General features: G+C 34.5%; 1 protein-coding gene across 1 annotated transcript in view; it reads left to right on the top strand.

Annotated features, from left to right (window-relative positions):
- Nucleotides 1-5,350, top strand: part of Adgb (androglobin) — a 158,345-nt gene extending 152,995 nt beyond the window's left edge. Inside the window, exons 35-37 of the mRNA XM_077801965.1 lie at nucleotides 1,702-1,795; nucleotides 2,477-2,660; nucleotides 5,168-5,350. Of these exons, the coding sequence (XP_077658091.1) occupies nucleotides 1,702-1,795; nucleotides 2,477-2,660; nucleotides 5,168-5,350 (461 nt within the window). The remainder of the gene's footprint in view (nucleotides 1-1,701; nucleotides 1,796-2,476; nucleotides 2,661-5,167) is intronic.
- The last annotated feature ends 8,877 nt before the right edge of the window (nucleotides 5,351-14,227 follow it).

The raw sequence follows: 14,227 nt of genomic DNA, 5'->3' as shown, positions 1-14,227 counted from the left end.
CATTCTTACCATACCATACAGCAATTGCATTCCTTGGTATCCACCCAAAGGAGCTGAAAACGTATTCACACACAAAAAATAACCCTACATATGGTTGTTTACCGCGCAGCTTTATTCATAAGATCCACAATTTGGAAGCAACCAAGTTGACCTCCATAGGGAGATTGATGTTCATCTAGGAAATGGAGTCTTATTCAGCCACAAAAAGAAACGGTCTGTCAAACTGGAAAAGAGATGGAGGAAACTTAGTGATATATTTACTAAGCGAAAGAAGCCAATCTAAAAAGACTATAAACACTGTCCAATTGCAACTACATGGTCTTCTGCAAAACACAAAACAATAAAAGGAGGGAAAATAAAAGCAGTGTGTGCCAGGGTTAGGGGTGTAGTGGAAGAACAGGTGGAGCATGGAGGATTTTTCAGGAAGAGAAACTACTTTGTGTAAAACTGTGATGGTGAATACATGTCACAATACAATTATCCAAATCTATACAATATACAAAACCAGAAATTAATCCTAATGCAAACTATGAACTTTGGGAGATACTGTTCAATAAAAGCTACCAATATAGAGACAAAGGAAAATTCATGGTTGCCTGGAGCTAATGATGAAAGTTGAGGCTGAATGCAAAAGGGCACAAGAGGTCTCATTAGAATCATGGAAATGTTTTAAAACTGCCTTTTGGTCATACAACTAGGTACTCAAAATGGATTGAATTATCTCCTTAAAATGGGTTAATGTTATTGTATGCAAATTTTGTTTTATAAAAACAAAAGTTTTTTTAAAAAAGATTTAATGGTCCGGAGAGACCAGAAGAGTAGTACCTACAGAATCTAAAGCCTTAAATCCATGGGTCTACTGTAGTAAAATTTTAGCTGCTGTTAATTTTTCAGTATTTATCTTTTATGTATTATTTATGGTAAGTTTCTAGAAGGCTGGATAATGTCTTAAACATTTATATCTCAACTCCCGTAGTGCTTGGTATAGTTTTCACACATTGCTTAAGCTCTTTAAAGTTTGGGTCATTCTGTAACTTAAAGTAAGGCTTATGGTCTCTTCTTTCATTTAAATGCAATTAGAGTACATGTGTTACTCTTCTAATGGAGTACATTAATCTTCTTATCTCCTTTATTTCAATACTGGGGATAAATATAAAATATCATTATGCATATTTTTGATAAAACCATAATAAATGTCAAGTCAAATTGGTGTCTATTTTTTTAACAGAAAATATTATTTTCAATTAAATTGAGAGATAGCAACGATTTAGTTCTTTATGAGTTATTGAAAACCTAGGTCTTGTCAGGTGCAGTGGCACACGCCTGTAAAACTCAGCAGCTTGGGAGGCTTAGGCAAGAGGATCACAAGGTAGAGGCTTATCCTTAGCAACTTAGCAAGGCTCCAAGTGAGTTAGTGAGATCCTGCCTTAAAAATAAAAAATAAAAATAACCAATATGATTATACAACATGTACACTCAGAAAAATGAGAAATTATATCCCATCTATGTATGATATATCAAAGTGCATAAATGCATTCTACTGTCATGTATAACTAATTAAAACGAATTTAAAAATTAAAAAGGTCAAAAAATAAAAAAGGGCTAGGAATGTGGCTCAGTGGTTGAGAACCCCTGGGTTTAATTCCTCCTTCAAAAAACTCCCAAAAGACAAAAAAACAAACCTAGGTCTTCTTTTTTAAGCAGGGCAACAGTCAAGATCCCCAACAATTTTGGAAATATCTCCAGAACTCATTCAAAAAGCACTAGAATATGTGGACTTAAGTCAATATGTACGGTAAGTTTTAATAAACATTATTAATGCAGACAACTTTGTTATAGAATTTTGGATACATTGCCAATGGGCAGCTGTTAAGCAACTGAAATTTTGAAATTAAATGTTTTTAGTAATTTAAAAAAAAATTTTCGAACTATGTGGTTTTTCATATCAACTTTGGCAATCATTTTGCTAATTCAATCACTAATGCATTTAAATGCTTTTTTGTAAAAACTTTGAGGCCAGATTAAGTCAAATTGAGCTACAGAAAATTCCCATCATACCTGCCATTATTATTCAATTACAGATTTGGTTTTCTTAAGAACCAGACAATCAGATTAATGGAGAGACAATAACTCATGCATATTTGTAAATTTGGAAATATTAAAATTATTTAACTACATAAGCTCAAAAGAGGGAAAATCTACAAAATATTCATGTAGTTTTAAACAGTTCTACAATCACACATCAAATGATGTATCCAAATTTACTGACATTTTCCAAAATATTTTCCTGAAATATCAGTGCTTCAGTAAATGGAGCATTTAAAAATTAATAGTTTATTTTTTCTATCCCTAATGTTTGATTTGATTCAGACCACCACATTCTTGACACAATTTTAACTTATTTTTGAGTTTTAAAGTTAAGTGTCTTCTACAGTGCCTGAAAGACATGGATTTGTTTTGTTGATTTTACATCAAGGAAAACAAATGATGAAGCTATGCTGCAAACAGAGGAGCTGAATCGGCTGCAAACAATGCAAAAGGCAGAAGAAATTCATCAGTTTCGGCAATACAGGAACAGAATGCTTAGTATTAGAGACGTAGATCAGGAAGAGCGGACTAAGTTAAAGGATGAAGTCCTGGACATGTACGGAGAAATGCGGGTGAGTTTCACGGGGAGCCGAATTCAGTATGTTAAAAGCAGAAGGGCGAAGTGAACAGAGAGGTGGGGGAAACAGATAAGAGGGAAGTGGTCCTATGGTTATGTGGAGTGCTAGGGGTCATAAGCCTGTGCACGCATGGATCCCAGCTGACCTTCCTTTTGTAATATTCAAAAGCAATCAGAATCACATAATAACTGGGCTGGGGATGTAACTCTCTTTGTTGAATGCTTGCCTTGCATGCACAAAGCCCTGGGTTCAATCCCCAGCACCACACACACACACACACAAACACACACACACACACACACACACACACACAAAGAATCATACAATAACTGAATAGAAGGAAGTCTGACCCCTTCTCACTGTGTCTGTCCCCACCACCCTAGTCCAAACCATCATTGCTATCCATTCAGAGTCTGCTACTGTCCCCTATCTGGTGGCCCTACTTCATCTTTGCCATCTCTAGGATGTGTTCTATGATCAGCAGTTGCTGATCCATTGTATATCATAATCAATTGATTATCTGATAATCTGTTACCTATGGTAACAAAACCCTCAACATGTCAGTGGTTTAACACAGGATTTGGTAAACACATTCCCTGTAAAGACCCAGACAGTAAACATTTTTTAATAAATCAAAGGTAATACTTAAAATAATGGGATCACCTATAAATAAAAGCAACTTTACTTAGAAAAACAAATTTTATTCTGTTTGTTCCCCAGGCTTTAGTTTACCAACCCTGGCATAAAACAATAAAAGTGCACATAAGGTGTTACTATTGCTCCACAGAAATGACACGTTATTTCCATTCACATTTTATTAATTAAAGGAAGTCCCATTGTGGTACACAGCTTCAAAGAAGGAACCAATCCTAATGGTAGCTGGATTTTGAAATTCTAGCATCAAGAACTGCGAGACACTAAGTTTCTGTTCAAGCTATTCACCTTGTGGTACTCTGTTATAGCAGCTCTAGAAAATCAGTACAGAGGTCAATACTACCCAGTACCTGGAAGAAAACTGGATGGTTTTGGCAAAGTATTTTTAAAATGGAGGTAGGCAAAACACAGACTTATGACCCCTAGAGCTCCACATAGCCATAGCCCAGGTCCCTCTTATCTTTCTGCTCTTACCATACTGAATTCAGCTTCCCATGCACAAGCCCCTCTGGGCCTTTGAACTTAACTACTTCTCCCTAGAAGGACTTTTCCCCAGAGAGCCAAATGGTTTACATCTTCATTTTATGATCTGTCTTATCTATTACCACTTCATTAAAGGGACCTCACTAGGTACCCTTTCAAAATTAGCATTCTCAAAATTTGCATATTAACTGGGACAACTTTGAATTCGGACCCCATTCATTAAAGTGTAAGGTGCAAATTAAACACCCTAGTTTAGAGTGGAGCCATTTTAAGAGAAACATGATAGTAACATTTCTTATCAAACAGGAGAAAACATGCCAATTCTCAAGAGAATACTGACACAGATTAAATTTACTTTACACAAAACCTTACTATGTCTCCCCGCCCCCATCCTTGCTCTCTCTGTACATCATATGTCAAAGCTATCATCTTGTCCTTGGGCATTTGGCTTAGGGAATCCAATTTTATGATGGATGGTAGAGGCAGTACTTTCATTAGACGCTTTAGGAAGTCTGTTCTGACAAGCAATTGGTCCCCATATCTTGACAAGATTGTACCCGTTGCAGAAACATGGAAAATTTCTTGAACAATTCAGAATGAAGAAAAGAGCAGGAATCTCTAGAAGGTTCTCTTGAGACTAGTATCAGTTCATCAGTCATTATTCTTACAGCATGACCACTTCCTCACTAAGATATCAAGGAGAAATCAGCAAAGGTGACTGAAAAGCAGCTAGTAAGACAGAAGAAAGGTGAAGTGTAATGTCCTGAAAGCCAAGGGCAATCAGTTCATCTGGGAGGACGGCGTGTGGGTAAATATGAACAAAAGCAAAAAAATATGAACTCCTGCATTTAGCTGCCTGTTGGTGATCAGTGTCCTTGAGAAATACAGTTTTGTAGAATGATGTGAGTAAAAGCCAACAAAGAAAACAAACTGTGGTATTATTTGGAAGTTCTTCAAATACAGCTCAGATATATGTTGTGAGAGCTAGAATACATGTGGGAAATTAGCCAAGTACTAAACAGAGTCACTCTATGAGCAACACTGGGCTGGTTTATATAGATATTACCTGGACTCCTTTAAAACACATGGTTTCTTTACTAAAAATCCCTATATACTTTCTTTCTTTACCTTTCTCTTTATTTTTCTCCTACCACAGCTTTTATTTATTATTTTGTTAAAATCTTATATTGCTGTCTCATGTTTGTTTATTGATAAACCTTGAAACCATGATTTTCATCTTCAATAATTTTCCTCAACCTTCTGTTGGCATAAGGAAGGATAAAGGTATTATACTCCTCTCCCCCACTTTGACAATAAACCTTTATAAGTGGGACTGATTTGTTTGAGGCCTTGTTTTGGAACAGGACTCCTTAGATGAAGCCAGACAGAAGATCTTCACCATCCGGGAGGAGTACAGAAACAAGTTGCTGGAAGCTGAGCGCCTAAGATTGGAAGCTTTGGCTGCTCAGGAGGCAGCAATGCGGGCAGAGTCAGAGAAGAAGACCCCAGCTCCTGACGCAAAGAGGAAGAAAGGAAAGAAGAAGTAACCAGGAGGTGCCCAGAACCACCCTTTTTCTGTAGAGAAGAAATATTTCTAGTGATCTAGGACTTTGCCTGTTGATAAAGTATCAGGGTAATTGAAAATAGAAATTTCCCTATCTTGCAAATTGTTCCTAAGGTTAATGCATTGGTATTAAAGTTAGTATTTGAATTGTTAGAGCTTAAAATGTTCTGATTTAGTAAAGTTGCTAACAAATATGTAGATTACAATAAAAATTTCTCAAGAAACTATTTGAAATTGTTAGACCTTAAAATGTTCTGATTCAGTAAATTGCTAACAAATTTGTAGATTGTAATAATATTCTATATATCTCATTCTGAATTGCCTACATTTCAAATTAGTAGTAAAACAAGATCAATCATAAACGAGTCAAGAGGACTATCTTTGAAAAATTCAACAATGAGAAAAAGAGCTATTGTCCTTAGAAGAAATTTTGTCTCCAACGTTAAGGATTTTAAAATATTAATAAATGTGTAATCAGAATTGTGCCTGTTTTCTTTTTGTTGTTGTTCATTTGTTTGTTGGGTTTTTTTAGTCAAATTTCAATAAATCTCCTTTATTGTGCAAAAACTAAAGTGGTTCAGCCTACCTGGAATGTTGGTTAGGATTAAAAGCCTAACAAAAGTATGGTGACCCTGCACAAAGAATGTGGTTGCAAACAATCTTTCACCTATCAGAATCACACCTGTGTAAGGCAGAGAATAAAACCTCATATACCAGCTTAAGAAAAATACAATAAGTGATTTAACTGAGGAACACGGTAGGAAATTGACTTTCTCAGCAAGCATCTTTCTAACTCACGACAGTCTCAGATGAAAACTACCATAGTATTTTTTAAAAATATTTATGTTTTAGTTATAGGTGGACATAATATCTTCATTTTATTTTTATATGGTGCTGAGGATCGAACTTAGTGCCTCATGCATGCTAGGTGAGCACTCCACCTCTTGAGACACAACCCCAGCCGCACCATAGTATTTTTTAATTGGTTCTTTTTAGTTATACATGACAATAGAATTCATTTTGACATAATTGTGAAAGCATGGAATATAATTTGTTCTAATTCAGTCCCCAGTACTTTCCCTTTCCCTCTCCTCCTCCCTCCCATTCCCTTCCCTCTACTCTACTGATCTCTCTCTCTCTCTCTCTCTCTCTGTATATATATATATATATATATATATATATATATATAAAATATATAATAGATATATAAAATTATGTATATATATAAATAAAATTACATATATATATATACATATAATTTTTAATTACTGTCTTGTGGATGTAAGTGATGATAGTGAAATTCACTGTAGCATTTTCTTTTATGTACATAGGAAAGTCCAATAATATTCATTTCACTGTCTTTCCCTATCCTATTCCTCCTCCTTTTTCTTCATTCTCCTTTCTGTACTGCAGTGATTTTTCTTCTATTCTCTTTTTTATCCTTCCACCTCCTTATTTTAAAATTAACTTTCACATATCAGAGAAGACATTTGACCTTTGGTTTTTTGCAACTGGATTATTTTACTTAGTATGATATTCTTTAGTTCCATCCATTTATTTGCAAATGTAAAACGTCTTCTTTATGGCTGAGCAATACACCATTGTGTATATATACCACATTTTTAATCCATTCATCTATTGAAAGACATCTAGTTTGGCTCCATAGTTTGGTTATTTTGAACAGTGCTGCTATAAACATTAATGTGACTGCATCACTGTATGTAATATAGTGATTTTAACTCCTTTGGATATACACCAAGGAGTCAGATAACTGGGTCAAATGATGGTTGCATTTCTCATGTTTTGAGGAATCTCCATACTACTTTTCAGAGTGGTTGTATCAATTTGCAGTTCAACCAACAAAATATGAGTGAAACCCTTTTTTCACATCCTCGCCAACATTTATTGTTACTTGTATTCTTAATAATTGCCATTCTGACTGAAATGAGATAGAATCTCAGTGTAGTTTTAATTTGCCTTTCTCTAATTGTTAGAGGCATTGGACATTTTTTTTATATATTTGTTGACTTTTTATTTAAGAGAGAGAGAGAATTTTTTAATATTTATTTTTTCATTTTTGGTGGACACAACATATTTATTTTATTTTTATGTGGTGCTGAGGATCAAATCCAGTGCCCCGTGCATGCCAGGCAAGTGCGTTACTGCTTGAGCCATATCCCCAACCGAATTTGTTGACTTTTTCTTTGTTTTTTGTTTTTTGTTTTTGAGAAGTGTCTGTTTAGTTCCTTTTCCATTTAGTTATTGGGTTGTTTGCTTTTGGTGTTATTTTTGGGGTCTTTGTATATACTGGAAATTAACATCCTATCTGAGGTGCAGGTGGCAAAGATTTTCTCCCATTCTGTGGGCTCTCTCTTCATGCTCTTAATTGTTTCCTTTGCTGTGAAGAAGCTTTTTAATTTGATGCCATCCCACTTATTCTCGATTTTACTTTTTGAGCTTTAGGAATCTTGTTAAGGAAGTCCGTTCCTGAGCCAACATGTTGGAATGTTGGGCCTACATTTTCTTTTAGCAGTTGCAGGGGTTCTGGTCTAATTCCTAGGCTTTTGACCCACTTTGCCTGAGTTTTGTGCAGGGTGAGAGAAAGGGGTTAAGTTTCATTCTACTACAATGGGTTTCTGGTTTAACCAGCACAATTTGTTTAAAGAACTATCTTTTTTTTCAAATGTGTTTTTGGTATTTTGTCTAGTAAATATACCTATATTTATGTGGGTTTGTCTCTGTGTCTTCTCTATTTTATAACTTTAATCTTCATGTCAGTTTTGGTGCCAATACCATGCTGTTTTTGTTACTATAGTTCTGTAGTATAATTTGAGATCTGCCACTATGATGGCTCTTGCTTTGGCTATCCTGGGCCTCTTTTTTTTTTTCTCAAATGAATTTCTTAACTGTTTTTTCTATTTCTATAAAGAATGTCATTAAAATTTTAATGGGAATTGCATTCAATATGCATAGCACTCTTGGTAGTATGGTCATTTAAACAATATTAAATCTGCCTATCCAAGAACATGGGAGGTCTTTCCATCTTCTAAGGTCTTTTTTAATTCTTAATGTCTTATAGTTTTCATCATAGAGGTCCTTCACCTCTTTTGTTAGATTAATTCCCAAGTATGTTTTATTTACTTTATTTTGATGCTATTGTTAATGGGATACTTTTCCTAATTTCTTTTTCAGCAGATTCTTCATTGGAGTATAGGAATGCAATTGATTTAGGGGTGTTGATTTTGCATCATGCTATTTTGTTGAAATCATTTTAAGCTCTGGAAGTCTAAAGTTCATTTTTGAAGTCTTTTAGGATCATGTCATCAGCAAACAAAGGTAATTTAAGTTCTTCTTTTCCAATTGTATTCCTTTAATTTCTTTCTCTGAACTAATTGTTGTGACTAGAGTTTCAAGGACTGTGTTCAATTGGAGTGGTGAAAGTGGGCTTCCTTGTCTTCTTCCTATTTTTAAAGGAAATACTTTCATTTTGTTCTCCCTTGAAAATATTGTTGGCCTTGGGTTTGTTGTATATAGCCTTTATTGTGTTGAAGTAAGTTTCTTCAATCCCTAGTTTTTCTAATGCTTTAAACATGAATTGGTACTGTACTTTGTCCAATACTTTCTCTGCATCTATTGAGAAAATCATGTGATTCTTGTCTTTTAGTGTATTTATGTGGTGAATTACATTTATTGATTTCTGTATCAATAAATGAACTAGTCTTTTGTCCCTGGGATGAATCCCACGTGGTTACAGTACGCTGTCTTTTTAATGTGTTTTTTATAGCATGGTGCCAATATTTTATTAAGAATTTTGGCATCTATATTCATCTAGGATATTGGTCTGAAGTTTTTTTTCCTTGGTTGTCTTTGACTGGTTTTGGTACCAGGATGAGACTGGCTTCGTAGAATTTCTTTGGCAGTGTTCTCTCCTTTTCTATATCATGGGATAACTTGAGGAGGATTGGTATTAGTTCTTCTTTAAAGTACACACTTTTTACAGGTGGTCTCTAATCACGACTCAAATATTTGGAATGGGATTGCCATGTATGACTCATTTTGAAATCTGGTTTACTGGGTAAATTCCCAAAGACAATATTATATACACTGTCCTTTTTGTACATAATTATTTAAATCCTCAAATATTCTGTGAACATTAAAATATAAAAATTACTTTGGTTTTATATATCTTAAAAAGTTAGGTTCTGGGGTTATTAACTGTTTTTCAAAAACAAGTAGTGGGCCATTCAAATCATATAAAAGGTAAGATAATTCTTTTGGGCATGTGACTATCTCAAAAACTGCAGGATGTCTAATATCCTTGCCTTCTACCACTACATTAGCAGTGGTTCTGCTTCAATATTGAGACAACTAAAAATTTCTCCACATATGTTCTAATATAACATTCCTTAGACAATGTCCTGTCCGCACTGAGCATGATCTCCATGTGTAAGAAGAGTAGAGATTGTTGAAAAGCTAAGGTAGTAAAGTCTGTGGGTCACAGTAAATGACTGGTGGGATACATTTTCATATAATTCTTTCCCTTGGGTTCATTAAGTGAAGCAGGGTATGTCTGTAAAGAATGTCACAGTGCCTCCAATCCCTTCGGTCATTGACAAAAGGTCAGACCTCTCTCTCCATTTACTCTTCTGTAGCCCCCTACTACCTACAGTATCTATATTACCTCTTAATAGCCTCCCTAATATTTCAAGGTCATCTCTCCTACTTCTCTGTAGCTCTTATAAGGGCAGAAAACAAAAACAAAAACAAAAAACAGTGTTTCTCTTCTGTGGTCACAGGACTGTTTCTGAGACAATAGCAATCATCCTCAGGGTGCAACTCTAAGATAATGAAGTATCATTACACAGAGGGATTCCACTACTCATGGCCTCCACCAAAGAACAGGATTGTAGTTCCTCCTCTACATAACAACAGTGTCTACTAAAGTGTTGTTTGAAATGTAATAGTCTTCATTTAAATGAATCTGGAAACTAGTGATAGTTTAATTAACTCTCAACTGGCTTCTAGGTATTGAATTTTTCAAAACAAAACAAAAGTTAAATTCTAGTCTCAGAGCCCCACACATATAATTTATTACACACAAGCAAAGGTGGCACAATAATCTGTTATGATAGCCAGGATCTACCTCGTATCCTTCTCTCATTCCAAACAAACCACTGCAGCCATTGCTTCTTGGAAAATAGGAAAATAAAAAGAGAAATGACAAGAAGAGTCACATAAGAAGGGAGAATTTCTCATAGAAGAAACACTGTGCCCTGCCACCTTCATGCCCTGGCTTTGGCCCTATTACAAATGGATTTTTAAAAAAAAAAAAAATTTAGATTAAAGGAGGTTTATAATGGTTTTCAGAGACATTTCTGAAATTACCTTTGTGAAGAATTTTGTTTCAATCTGTTGTTATAAAGTTTTTGTCTAATCAATTATATAACAGATTTTATTCATTTTAATTTAGATAAAATAGCTTCTAACTACAGGTGTATTTTCATAGGATAGCTCCATTACATCTTGAATGCACTTAGAACTTTAAGCTAAATATCCTTGGTTTTTTTTTTTTTCTTTTTTGGTTGAGCCCAGATGGCTGCATCATCACACGTATGATTTATTTTTTTAGATGAAACTATTTAACAAATAACTCTACCATGCATATGTATATTCTCATAACTTTAAACAATTCTAATTTTTTTCAAATAAACCAAATATTTTTCAGTAATTTTACTAATTATAAATATTTACTAATCTAATCTATAAATGCCTTTCCCATCTGATATATAATGACACTTCCTATTTTCACTCTTAGTCATACTATTCAGAATCAGTAATTCAGGTAATACAGGGAAGTCTCTTCACTCTACTCTGGGTAATTGATATATTCAGAAGGATACACAGACATCTCATCAAAAAATGTATTTGATTTTGGGGAAAACATTCAAATAATTATGTCATATTAAAGACTGATTAATATTTAAGTGACTAAATAATATAAATCATGGTTTTATATCATTGGTGAAAATGGGTAAATTTTGTTAATATCACTTTCACATTTTTAACGATTTTGAAAAGGCAAGTCCCATGCTATTTTTATACTTATGTAAATGGCCAAAATCATATTAGGCACAAACTGATGAATGATCATTCCATTAATTAATAATAAAATATAATATTGTTGCCAAGTATTTTTTCTCAAGGAACTCAGAACTGTTTATAACATCTCCATGAATTTAGTTAAATTTTAATTCAATTACTTCTAGAATAGCATGTGTTCAAAGTCTGCATATTTTACCATCTGTTATGTAGAAAATGAACTTTGGAAAATAATATTAAGGTTTTCCTAAGAACTATCATCTCTCTAGAAAATCATCTAAAGCCATTAAATTATTAAAAGTAGAATCTAGGATTATAGATTTTAGAATACTCAATTAGAATTCAAAGATTTATTTTCAATTCATATAGTCTTCTTATATTTACCATACCTTTTCATTTCTATCAACACTAAGTCACCTGAGTACTCATTTCTGCTTCCATAAATATAAAGATAAAGAAGTAGTTTAATATGTGATTTGCAGATAAAACAAAAAGTTCCTTGAGGGAAGTTGAAATTCCTGATGAGATGTTAAATATCCCTGACACATTTTAAAAACCCTTATCCTTTAGAAATTTGGACAGAATGCTTGTAATATGGCTGATAACTTCTATTTCTTCAGTTATACATTGTTGTTTAACTAATTTTCCATTAAGACCATTTCATATTATTTGATATAAGATTTCATTTTCTGTTAAATAATGGGCTATAGTACCCTTGAGTGTAAACAAAAAACAAATATCACAATTTTTTATGCATTATGCATTTTAAATACCCACAGAAAGTTGCACAAAAACTCAGAATTGTTTTTAATAGATTATAATTGAACCATTTTTATAGCCTAATGGTCCAAATAATTCAAAATAACACAAATTACATGTGTAATTTGTATGTACTTATAGTCACTTTTCAAAAATATCAGATTGAATAGTCTTCAAGTGAAACTTGAACCACAGTTCACATTGCTTAAAGGAAAGAGTTTCACCCTTAGTTTGCAATAACACCAGATGGTAGTTTGTTAATAGTAGTATCTTGTAAAGCCCACAGAAGACCTGTACCATGATCCATCAAACCATCTTGATGATGGTTTCATTTTCAAAAGTGGATCTTGATTTATATACCATTAAGCCAGGCAGGAAGTCATTGATCTGGAAACTCAATAGGCAATTAAAGTGAGAAGGTTTCAAATATATAGCATTATACATATTTTACCTCTATCTTTGTCCAGAAGGGCATCCCTTTGTTTTTTACCTGCTTTTTAATAAGGATGTAACTTGCCTTTGCAAAAATCTTTAAAGTTTAAGAGTGATGTTAAAATATGATAGTGATATTAACAAAATTTTGTATCTGAGAATAAACAATTTTAACACTCTCATTGAGAAAGGGGGAAATGGGTGATCTCCCCATTACTGATTCAAAGCAGTTCTCAGATCCCTCATGGTAAACACTGCAAAATCCCCACCAAGAGGCTGAGAAAGGTCTTCAGTCAGGTCTGATTCTATCCTTTAAGATCTCCACAGCCCCTTTCCATCTTCTTAGAATTTCTTTTCCTGGGTTGCATTGTTTGGTCACATCTGAATGTTGCAAACCATCCGTGGGCTGTGTGTGAGAGCTATGTGCATTTGAGCATATGAGGGGACTGGCCTGACATTATTTCGTGACCTATGTGTGCCTTTCCTCTCTCTCTGCCTGTGACCCCACATAGTACCTGAGATGGGTGTGGCTTTCCAAGATGTCAGCCAATCTGCTGACCACAAGACATCACCAAGCAAGACTCCACCCTTCAAAACCCAATCCCTTGCCTTATTTGGGTGGAACTTTCTTGAATGTCTTTCCCCTAAATGAAAACAGGGGTTCCAGGTGCACTCACTGTCTTGCTCCTTTTGGTGCTGGAGCTGACTCTTGATGTCACCGAGCTGTCCTGCTTTAGAAACTTGCATTCGTGTGCTGTGTGGTTTCTTTGCCATTTTCTTAGTCATTGGTACAGCCAGCTCCTTTGAACCCAGTTCATATCGCAGACCAGCTAGCTGGTGATATCTAAAGTGACTAAAAACATGTCCTTCTTGACTTTGACTAATGTTTCCACCTGGTTCCTCCAAATTCATGTAGGTCTGGTTTATGTAAAATGATGAATTAGGAGAATAATTATGGTCATTGCAAAAATATCTAAGACAGTAACATTCTTAACTTCTTATAAACCTGTAGCTACTCTCATGGATGTTTCTCATCTCTTCCTGACCCATATTCCTTCTACTGGTGTGTGTGTGTGTGTGTGTGTGTGTGTGTGTGTGTGTGTATGTGTGTGTGTATGTGTATATGTGTGTGTTTTCTGGCAGCCAAAAAAGAGCTGAAGATAAGTTCTGAGCACCATCTCTATGAGAGGGTCATTACATTAGCACTACTTGTTATTCTTGCTTGTTGGGTTTTCTTCAAAACTGAGGCACTCAGCTGTTATCTTCAATGGCTTCCCCCCACCTCAAGTTAACCAGAGTTTGTTTCTGTTATATAAATTCAAATAACCATACTGATAGACTATTCCCTGAAATCCCTATTTGAGGGATTATGAAGTTTAGAAGATACAGCTTGATAGTTCTGAGAGAAAATTACCTGTACTCCAGGCAAAGGATTTTAATGTGAGAACTTTGCAATTGCTTTAAGCAATCTCTGTACCTCTTGCAACTACCAAAAGAGTACAACAGATTAAAAAAAAATTCTAAGAGAATGGAAGCAGGAACCATGGAGATCCAGTGATTAGAGATGTCT

Source organism: Urocitellus parryii, chromosome 8 (genome assembly GCF_045843805.1).
Source record: "Urocitellus parryii isolate mUroPar1 chromosome 8, mUroPar1.hap1, whole genome shotgun sequence".
Taxonomy (NCBI): Eukaryota; Metazoa; Chordata; class Mammalia; order Rodentia; family Sciuridae; genus Urocitellus; species Urocitellus parryii.
This window is presented reverse-complemented; position numbering and strand designations above follow the sequence as displayed.